This window comes from Symphodus melops, assembly GCF_947650265.1.
Source record: "Symphodus melops genome assembly, chromosome: 1".
Taxonomy (NCBI): domain Eukaryota; kingdom Metazoa; phylum Chordata; class Actinopteri; order Labriformes; family Labridae; genus Symphodus; species Symphodus melops.
The window spans coordinates 30,183,778-30,205,879 of record NC_136691.1 but is presented as its reverse complement, the minus strand read 5'-3'; the positions used below and the strand labels follow the sequence as shown (position 1 = coordinate 30,205,879).

Here is a 22,102-nt window from a genome sequence, read left to right as displayed (position 1 = left end):
ACGGGGACTCCTCTCACAATCCCAAGAAATACACACAAGCGATCATTCAGAAAAGAAACACACACGTGTTTGTGTGCGAGTACAGACACACACACACACACACACAGGAGCTCAGCGAGCTAATCAGAACATGTGGCCTATTTCTCTCCATGTTTTAACGAGCTCTCCGTTGTGGAGTGCTGACTGATATTATTAGGCTGCCGTGTCTCAGCTCATTAGCTAAACCAGGCTCAACAACAACACCAGCAGCTAAAAAGATGATTTGATACCGCCTGCAGAGTTATGCGACACGGCGGGACCTTAAAGAGGCCGTGGTGAGAGACGGAGCCGGAGAGTTAATTTCACCAGGGGAGAGCCAGACTCAATCTGGCTTCTTACGACACAGCGAGGGGATCATCAGCGCCGGTTTGATAGAAAGAAGAGAAAAACACATCATAGACCGACTCCAGCCGTCTCCCCGCGGCTTCTCACAAAGTTCTCAGCTGATGTGACTCCAAGATTCAGTGTGCAATCTCAGCAGCAGAGAGAAAACTACAGAGCAGCAGCTCATCTGTCTTCAGCTGATTGTTCGAGCCGCTCCGATCTCATGTTGGTATCCGTTTCAATCATGAGCAGTACCGTCTGATATTTGTTCAATAATCATGTGTGCATTATTTGGAGAGGTTTATGAGATCAGTCTGGAGGGTCTGGTGGCTGGAGAGGTCATTTCTGAGGTGCCATTGTGCAAGGCACCGAACCCCCAACAAGCCAAGTCTCTCAATAACAGAGTGTAAAATCAGACTTTCCCCTCAGGGATGAATAACAACAAAGATCCGATGTGATGTAAAGTGCACATCTGATCACGTGCGTGTTCACTAAAACAGCCTTGGTTTGTGGCAGCGCAGCAGGAGGATGAGGACGAGTTCAGGAAGAGAAGGAGGCGACGATCCATCCTTCGAAGGATGCATCCTCTAAAGTGGGACTAAGCAGTTAAGTGTGTCCTTTCACACTGAGCCAAACAGTTGTATACTAATGAATGGAGTGCATTATGGGATATGTAGTGGACTATGAGTGGTTTTGTTGGAGTCGTAGTCAAGAAAACATCCCAGTCCAGATTGCTCAGAGACCAAGACGTCGAGGGATGGAGATAAGACGATCTACTCGTGTGCAGGAAGCACGTCACGGAACTGAGGGAGGAAAATCCAAATACAGATGAACGGAAGTTATTTGTTCTTTTTTTATCCACTCACAGTGATGACGAGACAGAAACAGTCTGCCAGTGGTGGTCTGGATTTAAAGTGTGGAGAAAAAATATGTTCAATTCTAAGAGGAGAAAAAAGACAAAAGGCTGGTTTCACTGGAAACCCAGTCTGCAGGTGGACTTTCAGAACTGGATGGATCTGTAGATGTTTGTCTTTCGAGCGGTCAAAGTGAAGCATGGTGATTGTGATATGGTCTGAACCTGAGCTGCAGCAGTCAGCAGGTTTAATCTGACACTGAAACAGACACCACAGGTATTGATGGCCTAGTCTGTGAAGTACAACATGAGCTCCACACACGAGGCAAAAACAGGAAATGATCAAAAGTGAAAATGATCAAAGACAGAAAAGTCGGCGACAGAATGTGAAGAGCAGAAAGTGGGAGAGTGAGGAGCAGACTGGAGATGTTCAGGCTCAGTAGAAGCCTTCACTCCCTCCTCCTCCTCTTCTTCCTCTCTGTAGTGTTGACACGCAGCCTCTTCACTTAATCCGGCCTTCAGGATGCCCACTTCACTGTGTTGCCGCTCGGCACAGAGACCGAGGAGCGGATGCTGAGGGAGGAACAAAAAGGAGAAATTCTCCTGCGATGGCTTCAAACATGTTTTTTTTCTTTCACTATAACTCTTCCCTCCCTCCTTCCCTCCCTCCCTCCCTCGCTCCCTCGCTCCCTCATTCCATCTCAATCTCAATCTGGGCTCACTCGAGCGTTGGCCGTCCTGGCCTCCAGCATCGATCCAATAAAGCTGGTATCGTCAGCACTGCGAGGCCTGGAGAGCTCTCAGCAAAAGCCCAGTGTTTAAGCACGCTCGTTGAGCAGCACGTCGCCGTGATCTGATCAGGAGCCGGAGGCGGGGCAGGGGCGGGGGGGGGGGGGGGGCGTTTGCATTTTCTTGCCTCTTCTTATTTTCCTTCCAAAAGTCCAATCAATACCGGTCGTATTGGTTGGACGTGGGCACACAAACACACACATGCACAAACTAACACACATCTCCAGATCTCAATTACCTCTCCTGCCAATCCGGCGAAGAGGCCGAGTGTTTGTTTGCCAGCGCTGATATTAAATATTCACGTGTGGGAGTAGATGGCGGTGGGCGGCGTGGGAGACTTCATTTCGAAGTATGGGCAGTTTTTATTTCGGTCTGTGTTTTGTGTTAAAGTAAATGCAGTGTGACATGTTGTGCCTGTTTAAAAGTCAACAGATTCCCTTCTCCAGTGAGCGTCATCAAAGGCAGTGTTTCCCTCCACATTCAGGAGAGAGCGTTTAGTGACTCTTAAAAAAAACAGGATCTGATGAACATGTTTCCCACACTTTATTGGGAAACTCTCCGGTACGACCAAGTAGGACGCCACGGACGCCTCAGAGGAGAGCGTGCTGCGCATTTGTTCTTTCAATTACTTTGAGACTACAAAGACATGCAAAACACAGAGAGAGAGAGAGAGAGAGAGAGACAGAGAGAGAGAGAAAGAGGGGGAGAGAGAGAGAGGGAGAGGGGCGAGAGAGAGAGAGATAAAGGAGGAGGCGGCTGCAGGCTCTTTTTTCTCCTCCACATTTTAGACTTAAAAAAAAAAAAAAAAACAGTCCGAGACTTTATTATTATTCCAGCTAGCTGAGCCGTACTGTTTGGATAACGGATGCTGCTGTTTGACTTTCCTGCTTCGAGATACACAAACAAACAAAAACGCACACAGCAGCAAACATTTCAGAATCATCTCACATCTTTTACAAACTGAAGCGTCCACAGGACGAAGCCGCGTGTCATGGCTGTGCTCCTCGGACGCAGCGTGCACGGACTGTGTGGACAGCTGATGGTTCACTCTGCAGTTTAACACACATTTAAATCACTTCTCAAATATCTCTTTTGCTCTTGTCCGTCACACAGCAGCGTGAGCGTTCATTCGAATCAGAAAGCGTCTGAGTGGAGCTTTAAAGTCAGGGATGAACTGTGTCTTTGTCACTTCACTGAATGGACCCTTTTATTACAAAAAGTCAAGAAGACTCACCGTACACAGGAAGGTTGAATTAATTCACAAACCTGACGAAGCCACGCGGGCGAAACTGATTAAATAAAGAAAGAAGAAATTCGACCTTCTTGTCTGCGGTGAATCTTTTAATTTGCACAGGGTGACCATGTGAGTCCGCCTTTTGTTCAACTCTTCAGATTGTTGATTAGAGGAGCGTTCACTGTCACTGAAGGAAGCAGAGGACCTGTTCCAACAGGTGGGTGCAAACACCAAACTACAGAAAGCAGTCGCTCGTTATATCTAAATATTCCATCCATCATCTACGTACATATGGCTGTTTCTGTTCGGGGTCGGGGGGGGACGGTTCACCTGTCAATCACAGAGCGAGACACCAGTTAAGCTAAGCAGCCTGTGTTTGGACTGTGGGAGGAAGCCGAGGACTCAGGCATGCACTGACTCCACACAGAGGCTCCTGTCAGACGGGGATTCAAACCAGCAACCTCCTCGCTGCAGGCAACAAGACCACTGCACCACCCTGCAGCTCATTACCAAAAAAATATAGTGATTTTTTAAAAGTTACTCTCGTAGCTCAACTTTCTACATGCAATAAAACAAACTTCTAATGACAGAGAATTGAATTTAAATAACGCTGTTCCCGGGCGACCGTCAGCCCATTTGTCCAAAGAGTCGTTTTCAGCTCAATTTTAAAGGCACTCCAGAAAAATGCACGCCACAAATTGATGTCACTGAGTTCATCCAGAATGAATCAACGACATAAGGCAGCTCCTCGGGGGAATACAAATGCAGATCCACGGCGTGGTGAGGATGCAGGATGCAGCGGCGTGACGAGTCAATCATCCTGCGCTGTGATTGGACCGTGATGTGGCTCTGTAGCCCCGGCACTTGACATGTTCATTAGGTATAAACTGATTCACTTACAACACAGAGCTGCAGGATTGTCCTTGCTTGACATTCATTTCCCTACACATTGCTGTTTGATGCGTCGCCAGCGCCAATTAACTTTGATAACTGAGCGGCGGTTTAATACGGTGCTGCTGAACGGGCCTGAGACAAGAGAGCAGCGATAAGCTGCTGCAGAGCTCTTTGAGTGGTGATAGCTGGATTATCACTCAGAGTAAAAGTTTCCTGCCCCCCCCCCCCCCCCCCCCCCCCCACCCAACCCTGGCCAAAAGTCATTAAAATGTTTGCTTTGTTTTAGTTGGCTCACACACACACACACACACACACACACACACACACACACACACACAGTGCTGGTCCTGGGTGGCTTTAACGATTTGCATAACTCATTTTTGTTCTACATTTATTTTTGAATTTGATGACCATGTTCAATTTAAAGTACATGTTTTGAAAGCGAGAAATAGATCTCCCCGTGAACTGACTTTTCTTTTTTACAGTTTTAACTCGCGTTCCGACAGAGTCCTTTCTGATAAACCACCAGGCCAATAAAAGCTTCCAGCTGATGTGTTGCTTTTTTTTTTTGTTTCTCTCGGCAGGCCGCCAGGAGCCGAGCTGCTCTCTTAAAGTCCCCCCGATCATCTGATCGATCCCTCCATCTATTACTCAACGCCAGGTCCGACAAAAGGGAGCTGAGACGGGAGCCATGAGCGGGACCAGGGTCTTGCTCCTGGTGCTGCTGGTGGGATGGGAGAAGTCTCTGGGTCTCAACTGGAACCCGGTCCCACGTAAAACTGTTCGATACCACGGTGAGTGAATCTTTCGACTCCCTCTGAGCCAACACGTGACTCCCAACATAAACCTATACAGACTGTTGATCACTACCTGCAGCCCTCGTGCCTAAAGTGGGGCGGTGGCTCAGTTGTTGAATAGGTCAGGTTCGATCCCCGTGTCGTGCAGCCTCCTGCGGCTGCTGTGCATGTCCCCTCTGAGTGATGGGTGGAAATGGGTCGGTGCGATTTACAGTCTAACTGTAAAAGTTGCCAATTTACAGTTTGACAAGCGGAGTGAGCTCGCTGCTCATAGTGAAACATGTTGACAGTGAGTCCAGTTAGTTTAAAGGTAACGTGTGTAGAGATGTTATCTTACATGAACGTGTTCAGAGGGCAACATGTGAGCCATGCAGTTTTTAATTCTCTCTGTACTGTGCAGTCACAGGCTTGTGAGCATGCTCACTAAAAGAACAATAATCTCAAACAGTTGACTCAAGGATGCATTCAGACCTGTCTCAAACTAATCCTCTTTACTAAAGCGCTTGACACTCCAGAGGCGGACGGAGGAAGAAGGACCTGACATAGTTAAATAAAGCAGCTGCCTCACATTTAAAGCTCCTCTGCTCTCCGCATGGCTCCAGTATTGACATATTCATTTTCCATCCATGTGCACCGAAGTGTTGAACCTTGCTTTGGAGATTTTCTTCCTGCAGCACGAAGTCGGCAGCCAGCCGTTGACACAGATTTCATGAACTGACAACTGTTGCTTGAAACCTCCATGTTTAGTCGCTGGGACGATTTGTCTGCTTAATAATAACAGTGGAGACAAATGTCTTCCAGTATAACAATCAGGCACAGATTTGCCATTATACCATCAGTGGATGATTTCAGATTTTGTTTAGAGGCGGTGTTCGACTGTCAGCGAGACAATACATCCGTCTAATCCTCGTGCTCAACTGTATTTGCACTCTTTTATCTCGGCCCTCCTCTGCAGCCAGCAGCAGCTTTCTTCTTCCCAACAATCCCAATTGTTGCAAGCTGAGAAATAGTCTGTTTTATTTTAATCCCTCCAAGGGGAAGTGCTGCTGTCTCTCTCTTAGGGATTAGGGGAATACTTTAAAGAGAGGTAGAAAATATAGTAAAGAAGCTATCTCACCTCTCTGTACTACCTATCCCCTCTTATCGCTGACTCTCTTCTTTCCCTTCTCTTCCTCCTCTTTCTTTCTTTCGGCCTTTTATTCCTCCCCTTCCTTTCTCTCTCGCATTGTATGCTGCAGCTCATCGTGTGAGCCTGAAATGCTCTTATAGCATTTCCACAAAGAGATTTCAGCCTCTCTCCAGGAGAATGCTGCCCGGTGGAGGGGTGTGCGGTGTGTTTCAAAAGCTGCTTTCTCTCTCTCCCCCCCCCCCCTCCTCCTCCTCTTCTTCTTTTTCCAGCACAGCTGCACCTTCCTCCATGCTGCACTCGCACTGGCATGTGAGGACACAAAAATGGGGTCAAAAACATCAATAGGGCGTCAATACTCCAGTATGACACAGCAAAGCTAACACGGGTAGAGAGAGAGAGAGAGAGAGAGAGAGAGAGAGCTGTGCTGCACTTTGGCTGGAACACACTTTTGGTAAAGTGAAACCAGGGAGGGCAAACTGGGACAAACACATGGTCTCGTATGGAAAAAGCCCAAATTGCAGCAGCACTCTAACTTTGAGAGTTGTGTTTTTTTCCCCCCTCTGTAAAGCCGGAGAGTAAACCTGCCTGTAGAGACAAGATAACTCCCCGCTTCTCCAGCAGCTTTCTCTCCTTCTGTGATGAACGTCTTGGAAATAAAAAGCCTCGTCATGAAAGGAGAAGAACGCAGATCCCGTCACTTCAATCACACTCGATTCGAGTGTCGCACTCGAGCGCAGAAAGATTCTCAACACAAATTGATTTGCATTGGTAACAAGTGGGATTATGGCAACCGTTGACAGGTTTCTCCACTTTGTTAGAGGAAAATGAGATTTTTGCGGGCTCAATACTTGGTTAAATGACTTATATGGATGGGTTCTCGCTACAGTGCTGGGGAGGAGATAGGACAGAGACGGAATGGAAAAACAAAGCTGCAGAGAGAGGGAAGGAGGGGGAGGGCGGGCTGGAGAGGAGAGAGAGGATGTATAATGGAGAAAGAGAGAGAGAGAGAGAGAGACAGAGAGTGGGAGAGAGAGGCGAGTCACTAACTGCTTAAAAGGGCTGAAAGTAGCTCAAGAGGAACGACACACACACACACACACACACACACACTGTTCTGCATGCAGCCGTCTCCCTGCACACACACACACAGCATCTATATTAATGTGTGTGTGTGTGTGTGTGTGTGTGTGAGAGAGAGAGAGAGAGGTTCTGCAAGACAGCGACGAGACAAGTGCTGAAAAAGTGGAGTGAGATAACATTTCGGGGGCACAGAGGGCGTGTGTGTTTATACCTCTTTGTGTAGAGAGAGTGTGTGTATGTAGCTGTGAGTCTGTCTATCTAATCCCCATTTGTTTATATATGTGGGAGTGTGTGTGTGTGTGTGTGTGTGTGTGTGTGTGTGTGTGTGTGTGTGTGTGTGTGTGTGTGTGTGTGTGTGTGTGTACTGCTTAGGCTGGCAGTCTGGGGGATTTGGAAGTCCGGGGAGTGTAGGAGGGGTGTGTGTGTGTGTGTGAATGTGTGTGTGTGTGTGTGTGTGTGTGTGTGTGTGTATGTATGTGTGTGTGTGTGTGTGTGTGTGTGAGAGAGAGGGAGTTGGGTGGTAGGGCAGAGATGGTAGAAGAGATAATATTTACCCCTCCCCCCCACCCCCCCACCCCCACCCGGCAATTACACAAGGCTTACATGAGGTTGCAGAAGAAGAAACACAAACATCCTGCTTACTCTCTCCGACTCTCTTTCCTTCACCAACTTCTGGGAGGAGACAAAAAAAACTAGATATGTATACACACACACACACACACGTATGTTGATATCATGTTATTTGGTTTCTGCTTCTTATCAAATGTAAAGCACATAATCCTCATCCATCACATCCATACATTTCCTGTTCTCTTCTGTGTGCTGCCTTGTGCTCTCTGTGCTTTAAGGGACTATTTATGGCAGATTAATACTCCTTTGTAGTTTCTAAGGCAACTGGACGGTGCAAAGCGGCGACCTGCAGCGTTGAAAAAATGAGGCCGACGCAAAAGTGCAAAATGTGGCAGTTCCTGTTGTCTTCCTGTCTGCAGAGATACCGAGTACAGATGTGAGCACTTGAAATGGAGACATGACTTAGTTCTTAAGATGATAACAGACAGATAGGCACACAGCATGTTGTCTTTCTGGCTGTCACCAGCAGAGGGCCGAGCGTCATCGTACACGCTCTCTCTCTCTCCAGAGTCCGGCGCTGATGCACGTACATGCTCAGACCTGATCTACGTTCTTTATCTCACCATGTTTGATCAATACAATAAATCTGCAGATCCAAGAAAGATACCGGACCATAAATCGGTTTCAGATTTATTTATTTTTTCATAGTTTATTATTATTATTATCCGATGTCTTCACGTGTGATTTTTTTTGCCGTCGTGTGTGTGCACCACAGCTCCGTCCTGATACCTGAATCTGATAATCCCACGCTTCCCTCCTGATTTTGAACCGCATGTGTTGCTGCTGGAGGCTGATTCAAGCACCATCTGTTGTCAGGAAAAACAAGAGACTTTAAAACACACGTTTTAATCCTCTGCTGCTTTTTGTTACGTGACTTTAGAGGTGGAGAATTTGACTTCAGCCTCCTCATGGTCAGTGTCACCACAGCAGACACGAAGGCATGAAAACAATCAGGGAGCGTGCTGTGATCCTCGATCTCCTTTACTCGCTGAAAGAAGCTTGGAGAATGGTTGTTAAAAAGCGTCGTGAACAGAGCGAGGCTATCTTTCATTACAGCAGTGTAATGTTTGCAGGTTTGTACCCGAGTTACAAGCTTTAATTCAAACTCTTATCAAGTTCCCCTCGGAGACGATCAGACGCTGCTCTCTTCTTCCATTTCTTCCTGAAATGGCTGCAGCTTGATTGTGTTGTTTTAATCTATTCTCACCTCTCTGTCGATAACACCATCACCTGCTCCTTTTGTCTTTCTCACTGCTTTGTGTTTTTTTTTTTTCCTCCTGATGGTTTCAAATATACACGCCGACACACAATGACACATGCACATCTCAGCCCTGTGCCAATGACAGAGGCCAGCAAGCCAAAACTATGATAAAAAGCAGCAGCTGTGGTGGAACAGAGACGGGAAGAAAGGAGAAGGAGAGAGAGAAAGAGGGAGGTGAAGAGGGCAGGCGAAATTGAGCCCTTTGGAAACTTGATATTTAGTTTGAAAATCGAGGCGGCTTTGAAGCTCCAAACGAGGCCTGCGTCTTTAAAGGAGAAGCCAAAGCAAATGTGCAGCTCTGATTTAGAAGAAGAAATGACCGGGACATGTCGAGAGGGGAAAGAAAGTAGAAGAGGACGGCCGTCTGACCTCCAGAAACCTCTCTCTCAACCTTTCTCTCTTTTTCCTCTCTTCTGTCCTTCTCCCCGCCGTATCGCTCCAAACCCTCCAATTACAGTAATGAGTGGTTGAGAGCGAGGCGCAGAGAGGCTGTGCGTGACTGGGAGGATAGATGGGGGTGGGGGGGCATTTTATCTGCCATGAGTGTCACTCATTCCCTGACCCTGCTCTGATTGGTCAGTGAAGATTAACAGCCGGGTCCAGATATCGGGACCCGGCGTGCTCTCTGTTGTCATAGCGGCTCTTTGTGTGCGCTCATGTGTCGCCGGGTGGGCGTCCGTGCGTTCAAATGAAAAGTGCAGCTGCAGCGATGCTGTCATCCAAAGCTCCTTTTTGTAGCATCAGTGCCTTGTTTGTTTGGATTCTGAGATCCTGCAGTTCATCGAGTGTCCACTAGAGGCTGGCTCCAGGAACACAGGAAGTCACACACACACAGATACAGATGTTTACATCCTGCTACAAACAAATGAAAGAGGTCTGATTAGTTCCTGTCCTCACAGGGACAACGGGTCCGTTTGGACTTCATGAACGACACGTGTGATCCTCAGTGAGTCGTGTAGCTGACGTGATTGACAGGCGGGCGCGGTGTAACAGTTAGCCTCAGCTCGACGGCCTCCAGCGCCCCCTGCAGGAACAGACGGGTGACGTCGCTCATACCTACAGTCACTATGCTTTGGACTAATGCACTCATTAAACACTTCAGTCATTGTGTTGCCGTGGTAACCCATCAAACTGTAATGAAAGTCTATTTCCTTTAAAGGTGTGGTGTCTTTGACCCGCCTGCACCGTGTTCCTGCACGTTTTCATAGATAAAGTCCTCAAGTGCATGTAGTGTTGATGAGTTAAATACAATAACAGACCCTCAGTCAGTCTCACTCTCAGAAGTCAGGCCCGAGGTGGACGTCTCACGTCATTGGTGAATGCCGTGCTGGACTGTGTGTTTGTGCTCCTCTTTAAGCTTGTAAACACACACGTGGATAGTCTCTGGTCCAAGCTGGCTCGTCTCCACTCCGGCCATGTGTGGCGCTGTCCCAGCTGGGAAGCTCACACACATTCCTCCGGTTGTTCCGCGATCTGAAATCCAGCGAATGTCTCGTAACAACGTTATGGGAACGCTGGAGGAGCCTGGGTGTTGGTCGCACTAAACTCAGGAGCTTCACTCTGATCCTTTTTTAAGACCTTTAGACGATGCGGCGTGAGATTGTCTCCTCGCCCCCCTTCCTGTGACTCATCAAATACTTGTCATAGTATGCTCATACATCAGCAGCACCATGCTGCCCTACAGGCTGCCCTCTATCTGTGTGTGTGTGTGTGTGTGTGTATGTGTGTGTGTGTGTGTGCGCTCCTAGAGGCTCTAACTCTCTCCAGCTGCTGCAGCAGGCTGAGAAGCTGAACCATGACGCTGGAATGGAAAAAGCTCACTTGTGGCATCAACCAGCTCTTGATTTGTTCTGCTTGTTGTGGGTTACAATGCCGGCCCCCCCACCGAGCCAGGCTGTTCCACCCCTCCCTCTTTCACCCCCCCCCCCCCCCCCCCCCCCCCATTACTTCTACCATCGCTGCGTTAATCCACTTTAACCACTTCCTCTCCTCCCACTCCCCCGGCCCGTCATCCTGCTCTTCTGATTCAGTGGCATTCAGTGGCTCTATTGCCGTGACATGTCTATCAAGAACAATGAAGCTGTGTAGGAAACACAAAATGCTCCAGAGGCAACAAGCATGAGCTTACTGTACGCACCGGAGCCGTGTAAACACGCTTACAAACGTTTAGTTCTCATCTTTTATTTTAAAATCGTTCAGTCACGAGCTTGTCGATCACATGAAGCCCTCGTGCTGCTGTTTGGAGAATCCCCATAAATCTCTGGTGCAGATTTGTAATATCAATAATGTTTATCATCTATAATGAGCTGAAGGTGTGTGTGTGTGTGTGTGTGTCTGTGTGTGTGTGTGTGTGTGTGTGTGTGTGTGTGCGGATGCATCCAGCGAAGACGTACATCTCTCCTCGTCTCGTCTCCTCACATCTCCCCTGCTCTCATTCTGTCTCACACCTGCCTCTCCTGTGAACTCCTCGTCTGTTCAGCAGACAAAGCTGCAGCTTCCACGTGGGAGTGTGCGTCTCCGTGCGCGCCTTGTTGTGTGGTTGTTGTTGTTTTTTTTCCCTCCCCTTCAAAGAGGGTACCTGCTCAGATGAAGGCTGGCTGTGCGCGGCACACAGCGGGTATTTGTCTGTCTGTCTGTCTCTGCCTCTCCTTCTGCATTTGTCGCTGCTTCAAAGCTCGACCCAAAATAGGCCTTTAATCACAGCTTGGTGTGTGAGTGGAGCGGCGGTTAGCAGCTATAAGCAGAGGCCTGCTGTATTTATAGCAGACAGGGAGAGGCTGGAGCTCTGCTGGAAGGCTGAAGGAGGCAGATTACAGAGGCCAGGCTCCGATCAGGGAGCGTCTCAGATGGCCCTCGCCCCCCCCCTCGTCCCCCCCTCCTCCTCCTCCTTCAGCCTGTATGGGAAGTATGTTTGGTCTGGCCCAGTCTGTGCAGGGCTGGATGACATATCTGAGAGAGTGTGCACTGCACGTTTCTCTCTTCAGCCTATGTGGTGATAATTAAACTCTTTCTAAACATCAGATCTGGGTTCCTACATGGAGCTTTGCTTCTGGTGATAACACTCATTATCTAAGTGTTGTCTGGTTTCTTTTGATTGCAAGAATCCCACACAGTCACGTCATCCTTTTCATAAACACTCTGCTTGTGTTGGGCTGTATTATCCTCCTGATGTTTCATCTGAAGCTGCGTTATCGCACAGGGACTTAGTGGAAGCTTCCTCCCTCACGGTTGCACTCAAGGACACGCCGGCGTCCGACACGCCAACACTTAGTCTGGTAAACAGCGAATTTAAAAGACACACACACACACACGGCGAGAAAACTAACAAATCAACGAGAGAAGTCTGAGGGGAAATGTGGAGTTTCAGGCAGCAGCTTCCCGTCTCAAGTCTCAAGATGTTATGACTTCCTGTCCTGAATTAAATTAAAAGCTATTCCTAATCGTCTCGCTCACGAGTGTTAAACCTCACAGACACAACAAGTATCTGATAGTGAGGGAGAAAAAGCACTGTGCTGCATCACCACCAGGAGGCCCTGTCTATGAGCTGCATCACCTCAACAGCTGCGTCCACCAAGGGAGAGGACTTCCATCCATCCATCCATCCATTTTCAGCTCAAGTCAAGACTTGACCCACGAGTGGCGGACAGAGTCACGGATTCTTCGACACTGAAATGAGAATATCATCATTCAACGGAGTCACAATGTGAACCGAAGAGAGGAGAACGTAGCCGGCTCGTTACGTGCAGACATGGTCGTGTATTGATCCCAGCACATAAACATCACTCCCCCTCCCACTCATCCTGCTCGCTGTCATGTCAGCGCTGAGCGTCTGCAGAAAAAAAAAGACTTTTTACAGAGCAGAAGTTAGAAACAACATAAAAGAAAGCTGGGAGCTGGCTCACGGTGAGGACGTCGTGAAATGACCCGAGGAAATGTCAAGAGTCTGTGTTTAATGAGCCCAGAAAGGTGAACGTGCACAGCCATACATGCTGTCAGCTGCTGCGATGCATTCAGTGTCTCAGAAAAGGTGGGAAACAAAAGAGTTGTTCAGCTCGACGTCTCTTTATCTGTGTTGTTGTGGACATAATGTAACCCAGCCAGAGCCTGACTCCCTCTGTGTCGGTTTTTATGAGCGTGGTTTTATCACAGTCTCACACACACACACACACACACACACACACACACACACACACAGGTGATCTCTGCACTGACCTCGCTCAGGCCTGCTGGAGCCACTATGTCTCATCTTCTGCCTTTTCTTCTTTTGACCTTTTGTCTTTTGTCCCCCCGTCTCTACACAATGTCTTTTATTTGCACTTTTTAATTGAATCATCTTTACGAAGCGTTGTCTCTCAGAGCATCAGAGGCCTCTGATTGAACTCACACCACGCTGACTCACACACAGATAAACACACTCTCCAGCTTCTTATTATCATGCCAAAGTTTCAAACTTAGAACAGCTTTTAAATGTGGAACATAAACTCGACAACGTGCAGATTCATTTTCAGGAAACAGCAGTGGTGACTCATTCACAGAGGAGATGCTGGAGTTCTGTTTTATGTGTAAAAAGTAGCGCGTCTCTTTCTGCTCTGTTCGTACCTGACATCTGTCTCCTCTGTGTTTGTGCAGATCATATTCTCCATCAGTGTTTTCATATTTAAGCACCCACACACTGTCTTTAAGATAACACACACACACACACACACACACACACAGATGGACCACATGGCGTGCACACGCCTCACACACAGCGCTGCAGGAGGCCTCAGACACAGTGTGCAGGCAGATTGTAAGTGCATCACTCCAAACCGGCCAGTTTGTTGGTGCAGAGACGTCCAAGTCAGCGAGCAGGTTCCCCTGAGGACTGCTCATGTTGGGGTCTGTGTGTGTGTGTGTGTGTGTGTGTGTGTGTGTTTATTCAGATGCACTGTGTCTGTCAGATCACACATGAGCTCTGTATATTCAGTGTGTGTTCATTGTGCTCTGATTTGTGTGAAGAGCCACCGTGTGTGTGTGTGTGTGTGTGTGTGTGTGTGTGTGTGTGTGTGTGTGTGTGTGTGTCTGTTTGGGTGCAGCTCAGTAAAAGTGTGTCAGCTCTGGAGTTTTTTGCCCGGCTGTGTGGAACGCAGCAGATGTGCTCAGTTCTCCCCTGAGGATCTCTCTCTGTCTCTCTCTCTCTCTCTCTCTCTCTGTCTCTCTCTCTCTGTCTCTCTCTCTTTGACTCTCTCTGTCTCTCTCTCTCTGTCTCTCTCTCTCTTTGACTCTCTCTGTCTCTCTTTGACTCTCTCTGTCTCTCTCTCTTTGACTCTCTCTCTCTCTCTCTCTCTCTTTGACTCTCTCTGTCTCTCTCTCTCTTTGACTCTCTCTGTCTCTCTCTCTTTGACTCTCTCTCTCTCTCTCTCTTTGACTCTCTCTCTCTCTGTCTCTGTCTCTCTCTCTCTTTGACTCTCTCTCTTTGACTCTCTCTCTCTTTGACTCTCTCTCTCTCTTTGACTCTCTCTCTCTCTTTGACTCACTCTCTCTCTCTCTCTCTCTTTGACTCTCTCTGTCTCTCTCTCTCTGTCTCCCCCCCACACACACACACTTGTGCTCTTCAGATAATACTTCTATACTTATCAACCTTCCCTCCTCCCTCCCTTCCTTCCTTCCTTTGATGAGATCATGTGGGACGTCACATGATGTGTGTGACGTGAAAGTGTCTGTCCACAGGCGTTAGAGACTCTTCAGGTGTTTTTCATATTAAAAGATTAAAGACAGTTCTTCATGTCTGAGGCTAAAACACTATCATCACGCTATCAGCTGAAGTTGGTTTTATTTGGGGCTGATAGTTTTACTGATTCACTGTGAACGAGCGATCCATCATTTATTCTGTTTTATACCATCTGGCAAAAACAAAAAGCTGTGAAGGGTCGGATCTCACAAACATGTTAAAAACATAAAACATTAAAAAATATATTTACGATTTATTCTCAACTTTTCATCAACATTTTGCACGCTTTCATTAATTATCCACCTCTGAGGCTTTTAACTACACACAGAGCACGGAGGAGGCGTGGCCTTACAGCTGTTTGTTTTGGTTTTCAAGGGCGACCCCTGCTGGATTGAAGAGCCGCATGTCTGCCGCAGCTCCTCCGTCACTTTCACAACTTATTCATATCGCCTTCATGTCAGAGGTGGAGCTTTTCGTTCTTTGTTTTTTTTTTTCTTATAGGTTTGGTGCAGAACCATGAAGTCAGTAAAAAAAGGTTGTTGTTGTGTAAAAACAAGAAAGAGAGGGCTCACCTTTTATCTGAAGCTGCAAACACAAAATCTGCTAAGATCTTAAACTGACCTTCTTTTCTGTGACATCAAGGGCGTCTAAATATTTAAACACACCAACCATCAGGCTCTTAGTGTGAGACTCACTTTACTAACTTTCTGTTCTTTCGTCACACACACACACACACACACACACACACACACACACACTCGTGTAAGTCTTTTCAGTCCCAACTAGGCCACAGCAGCCTCCCATGCACGGTTAGTCTCACCATGAATCACACCACTTCCTGCTGTTGCCTCCCTGGATTTTGGGGCTGCTATTTTCAGACGGCGAGGGAAGTGAAAATATTCATGCTGTGGAAAAAAAAAAAACAAAGAGAAATATTCAATTTGGGAGATGGCATAACGTGCAGACGGATGTTGTCCTCTCGCGTTTCGCACACATTCTATCAGCGCAGATAAAGTGAGAGCGGGAGGAGGGGGGAACAAGGTGACACTGCGAGCAACACCAGTGTGGATAATGGAAACTAAACACCATCCTTTCTCTCCTTCTCTTGTCTCTGTCTTACTTTCTCATCTGCTCTGCACCACCACTTTGTCTGTATGCTAGTCAGGGGATTTGAACAGTGTGTGCCTGTGTGTGAATGTGGGAGTGTTTGAGAGGGAACAACACAACACGGGGTGCATCCTTTTAAAATGTTGATGAAAAAAAAATAAAGTCTGCTTTTTCAACACACTCTGCAGATGGGACCGTGGAGAGGACATTTTGTGATGTCGTTGTAATCTTTTTCTAGATTGTTCCTGTCGGCGTGTGAGCAGGATAATGAAAATCAACCCGAAAATATTTGCAATTCCTCGAATGCACTCCGCAGGGCCGGAGAGATCGGTCACACAGATCCACCTGTGTGCTGTTAAAGAATCAATAGGAGGCTCACGTATCTGTTAATAGTCTAATCAGAGGAAAAGGCCTCATTTAGAGCGTGCATTCAAATGCGCTCTGCATCTGAATGTGCGCCTCAGAAAATGAACAATCTCATCACCTCTGCAGATTTACTCCCATTATTAGGACGCCTTCATAAGCAGTCTTAAGCTGTTTGCATTCAGTCCACGTTGTCGCTCAGATCCCACTTTCATTCTGCAGTAATGCAACTTAGTCCGGCTCTAAATCCCTGTTTTGTTGTACGCAGATGCTCCGTCTGGCCCGATTAAGCCGCTCTTTCTTAGCGCCGCCGCGCTGATTGGACGAGTCCTTTCACAATATTTTGGAGAGAAGCTGTGTTGATTCGAGGCGAAACACAATCGAGGTTGTTTTCCAAAAACAAGCTCAGCCGATGTTTCTCCGTCAAACAACGACCCGGCGTGATGGATTTCTTTATTGAGCGGGTGTCTGAATACAAACGTCCTGGCATCTGGCTGCGTGACAAACTCACATCAAAGCACCAACTGAGTCCAGCTGACGGACGCTTCCAAAGTAAAAAGATGGAGACTGTGCAGATTGTGCTGACTTGCATACATCTCTATCAGTCTTACATTATGTTTGCATCGTGTGGATTCAAAGCTCTTGTGTTATTTGAGAGCGCTCCGTGCTGCCGTCACTTCGCTGCACACGCCCCGCCGCTCTTCATCAAAACGAGAGCCAGAGCATCGCTGCCTCTTGTTTATTTGCACAGCTCTCTCTAAACAGAACACCTTATCTCACTGGTGACGTGCAGATCTGGAAGTTATCAGAGCCGCCCTGAGGACCGGCCTCGGCGCTTCAGCTTCTCTGAGTAAACACTGAGCTTGGGAAGCTTTCCTCCGTGCAGCGCTGCGTCCTACAGGAATAGATCTTTGAACGAGATACCTTGTGTGGTTTCAGCAAACTCATTAGTGCACGATGAGGGAGCTCTCAATACAAAAGCATGCTTGTTGTGCTAACTCCAGCTTGATCATTTCTTGCTTTAATTGTTTCTTGAATAGAGGACTCGAGTGTGTGTGTGTGTGTGTGTGTGTGTGTGTGTGCGTTAGGATGCAGAGCAGTATGTCACACAGGAAGCAGAGGAGGACAACAGAGTTAATAATAGGAGCGTTTCATTCAATTCTAATTTCAACTGAAAACTTTTAAAAGCAGGAGCTGCTCATAAAAAAACCAAACCAATTTAAGTATTAAAGCACCATTCAAACTGCCGACATTGTAAGAACAATAACATCAATGTGCTGCTCACAAAAACACTGAAAGATGGGTGAAAAGGCAGAATCAGATTATGGAGGAGTAGCTGACCCCGAATCCACTGAGCTGAGAAACAAGTGCAAACCGGGGACTCTTCTGCTTAATGACAGCTCTGACCAAGACCTCTCCACACTCACTGTCAGCTCACCACTGGCTGTTGGATTCAGTCCATGTTGCCAGCTTGGTGTGCTGGGCGGCAGAAGGACACCTCATCTCGTCTGGTTCCTGGACTGAGGCTCAGCTGGTCGGTGGTCGAGGATCTGATCCCCTGCTTCTTCAGACATATGTCCATGTGTCCTCCTGGGGCAGCCATGAGCCTGTGCATTCTGAGCCCAGTTGGCCTTTTACTCCTTCCTGTCCGTGTTTTGACTTTAAAGTCACCTTCGTGTTTGACCGTCTTTTATTACGTTTGATTGTGCAGCTCACTCGACTTGCTTTGTGGATACATTTGAGATTTAATCCTGCTGCCAATCAGGATATCCTGCTAAAGAAATGAAGCTAAAGGTGTTGTGCAGCTTTATGTGACGGATGTGTTATGTGACGATGCCTCTCTCCGTGTGTCTCCACGCAGACGTGTTGGACAGCATGGCGAGGTTCAGCGTCCAGGGAGTCTGCAACTACAGCATGCTGACTCTGTCCGACCATGAGAGGGTTCTGTACGTCGGAGCACGCGAGGCTTTGTTCGCCCTGGACCCCAACGACATCAGCAGACAGCTCCGGCCACAGGTAACACACACACACACACACACTCACACACACACACTTGGAAGGTTTTATTTTGTGCCACTTAAGAGGATTAACATTTACAAAAGTTAAAGAGACGAGGCGAGAGAGGATTTTAGGAAAAATAATTATAACCACATCAGTGCCTGACTGGCTGTCAGTGCAAACGCCCACGCAGTGTGAGAGGACTCTGTAGAAATGCAAGAAATGAAATGATAAGACACAAGATTTAATATCGCACCGCTTCATGACGGACGCTTCGGGAACAAAGAGCTTCATCTCAGGCTGAATACGGAGCGACGGCACATTTCAAACACTCCATTTAAACACGCCCAATTCAATTACGATATTAACTGTGATATAATTATTACAGGAGAGCATGAAGTATTGCAGAGGTTCTGCTCGGATTAGCAGGAAAGAAAAGACACATAAAAGCCTGCTGAACGGGCGGACTGACCTTATTCGTCTGACTTTAACTCGTTTATGGACTCAAGGACTTTTACAAAGCCACAAACACACAAAACGCTGGCAGATAATCAAAGAACCGAAGAAAAGCATAATGAAGTCCGCTGAGTCACGCGTCTAGCTGTTGGGTATTTTATTGGTCTGGCCCTTTTATTAAATGTTCAGGCCTCGTTGAAGCTTCAATGTAACAACTGTCAAGCGCTTTAATACAGTCTGAAAGTGCATCGAAGCAAAGGGTCGAAACCATCATAAAAATATTAACTGCTGCCTTTAGCTGAGAAAACCGCAGAGAGTGGTTTCGCCTCTTCTTTGACCTGCATCTGTTTTACAATTTGATGTTTCAAGGCTGAAAAACTTTGTCTCCACCACGTGTTTGTGGAGACTGTGAACACGTACAAATACATGGAGATGTGAAAGATTCCCAAATAACCGACCCGTACTGTCCCACTTTTTGGGACCCTTCCGTTGGGGGGCCAAGAATGTGGAGCCGACCCCAAAAGGTGGAGCTAAACACTGCAGTCCTCTGATTGGTTGAAAGAATCTTCACTACCTGACAAACAAAACTCTGGCGTGTTTAAAGCATTGAGTGTAACACAGCTGATTGTTTACGTGTGTATTTGTGGATTGAGTTCTTGTAATAAAGAGTCACATGACAGTGACAGAGGAGATGAACTCCAGTGTTGGTTTTGTTTGTGTAGCATTTTTCTCCTTTGTTGAATTTATTAGTTAGCGGTTAGCTGTTAGCGGTTAGTTGTTAGCGGTTAGCTGTTAGCTGCTATCATGTGATGCTATTTACATAGCAGCTATCGTCATTCGGCTCACACGCCGCCTACCAAATAGTGCACGTGTGGCTGTGGAAACACAAACGGGATCTGGTTTAATCGAACCAAACCGTACCGGTCTGTACCGATCCGTACCGGACTGCTGTGTGGAAACGGGGCTTTAGGTACATGTGCAAAAGTGTGTGAATGCAAATTCACTTTAACAACGGCGGTAGAAATATGAGCCTCCTGATTTGTGCACCTGAATGTGAGAAGATGTGACTGTTCAATCAGTCAGTCAGTCTCCATTTTACAACAAGCTTTACTGAAGAGCAGATGATAATATGCAGGAAGTGTATCCCTCACTGATGAACGTCAGGTGGTAGAAGTGTTGTGTTCTCTTCTCCTGTCACAGGAGTCCAACAACTCCTTCCATGAATCATGGGGTTGATTCTCAGGTCAGGATTATTACTCTCACAGAGGACTGATGGGTTTGTTTTTTTTACTTCTTTTGGCCTGAGCTCAAATGTTTTCTAACGATTTGCTAAGTTAAAACTTCTCTTGGACGTCTTGTGCTGCTAAACGCTTCCAACAGTGATGGTGTTAGTGAGCTGCCAACGTTAAAGATCGTAAAGTGTGAGGCTGTTGGCTCCATGTTTCTCTTCTCTCAGCACAAACGTATCCACTGTGAGTGTGTGGGAGGACACACACACACACACACACACACACACTGTGGCTCTTTTTATCCTACTTTTTATCTGATGTTTTTTCATTATCCTGGTTTTAATTTGCAGTTCCTTGTTTCTCTGTGATTGCTCTGGGACAAACCCCTATAAATACCTCTGACTTAGCTGGACACTTCCTTATTCAGACGTTGAGGGCAAAGCCTCAGAGACTCCGTCTAGTTTCTCTTTTCTCCTTCAATAATTGGTCCATATTGCAATCAATACAATTACAGCCGTGCAGTGAAGGTGTAGTGAGCAGCCTGCAGCGGTTCGGGGGATTGTTATCTGATTTAGCTCCTTAATGAGCAGTTATTAGAAGCACACACACACACACAGGCAGGAGCGAGGGTTATGGGTCTTACAGTAATGATAGCACCACCTGTTGTCGGCCCCTGGTGTGCAATGTGCAGGGAGGAAGCCAACACAGAGAAATGACAGCGTGAGGACGAGGGACTAGTCCGTACCCTCTGTCCTCATCTGCCCATCACTCCCCCCCCCCCCCCCTTTCCTTTAACATCACCTCGCTTTATTTCTTCTCTGCTGTCAAACTCGCTGTCGCTCCTCGTTACTTTCACGGCTGTATTTCTGCATTTCTTTTTTTTTTTTCCAGAGATATTCGTTTCTGGATTAGGACTTTTTAATCCTCTCTGTCGTGCTCCCTTTTTACATTACATAGTTTTTCCGTAAAACACAGACGCATTTTAAAGGTGCAAAATGTGACAAAAAGTCATTCCCTATCTGCTTCTCATATTCATATCCCCCCCACCTCTACAATTTTGTGAGGACCTCCGTGTACTCTGTGCAGCACCAGTGTCCAATTAAAGCCTTTTTAAACTCATTTGCTTGTGGCCAAAAGCGTTTGCTGTATTATTATCATTTATATGCATGAGAGAACATGTAAGCACCAGCTTTTTAAAGTGCTGAAATAAAGCAGCCGTGTAATAGCACCAGGGAGGTAAAAAAAAAGGAAAAGTTCCCACTTCACTTTGAAGGATTGAGACCTTTCACTGATTAACAAACTGGTTCAAAAAATGACTCCCTGCAATGAATCTCAGGCAAAGTTATTATTTATAAGAGACACTCGTGGTAACAGCTCCTTTACACAAACGATGCAACAGCACCATAACGAAGATCCGGCATCATCACGCCATCGTTCCCGGTTTCACATTGCATCGTGGCGTTACAGAGGAACGAGAGGCACAGTGTGTAAACACAGAGCAGGAAGTTCACACACACACACACACAGTGCTGCTCAGGCCGCCGCCATCCTCCCCTCATGACGCCTCTGTAACTACATCCAATGACGGATCAGGTGGTTGCAGAGGAAGCGGGACGAAGTCATTTTTACTTTCAGCACTTGTGAGAATATGTTATCACATGTTATCATTTCAGGAGGACTGCTCCATTACGTGCACAGAGGTCGGAGCTGTGGCGTGCAGACAGGCCATGCACGGACCACAGGGAATAAACACACACACACACACACACATGCTCGAGGTGAATTGTAAGGATTATAACCTGCGGCGTTCTCACATCAGTTCAGTCGGACTTTGTGCAGGAGGATGAAGCGAAGCTGAAGTTGTGAAGTGTGAAAGTTCTGTTTGAGTGAAGAGAAATCTGAGTTTCTCATTGTTACTGCAAAACTCCTGATGTGAAGCAAGGGGACGTTAAATCCTCTGCAATTAGTCTGAGCCACCTGTCCACTTCCTGCTGCGGCTGTTGGTCTCGTGGAGTACGAGTGTAATAAAGTCAGACTGTAGTGACTGAGAATCCTTTTCAGAGACCATGAACTGCAGACGTCACTTTACTTCCCTTTAAAACCTCTGTGGTGCATAATACCCCCCTGATGGAGTCTAGACCCTGGTGGTGGTGATACTCCCTGATGGAGTCTAGACCCTGGTGGTGGTGATACCCCCCTGATGGAGTCT

The 22,102-nt window shown here is 47.1% G+C and overlaps 1 protein-coding gene across 2 annotated transcripts in view; it reads left to right on the top strand.

The window, feature by feature from the left end:
* The window catches only part of sema4c (sema domain, immunoglobulin domain (Ig), transmembrane domain (TM) and short cytoplasmic domain, (semaphorin) 4C), an 89,414-nt gene that overhangs the window by 41,152 nt on the left and 26,160 nt on the right, over positions 1 to 22,102 (top strand). For both annotated transcript variants that reach the window (XM_079363810.1, XM_079363809.1), the window contains exons 3-4: positions 4,718 to 4,927; positions 18,072 to 18,226. In XM_079363810.1, the coding sequence (XP_079219936.1) occupies positions 4,825 to 4,927; positions 18,072 to 18,226 (258 nt within the window). In that variant the 5' untranslated portion in view covers positions 4,718 to 4,824. The remainder of the gene's footprint in view (positions 1 to 4,717; positions 4,928 to 18,071; positions 18,227 to 22,102) is intronic.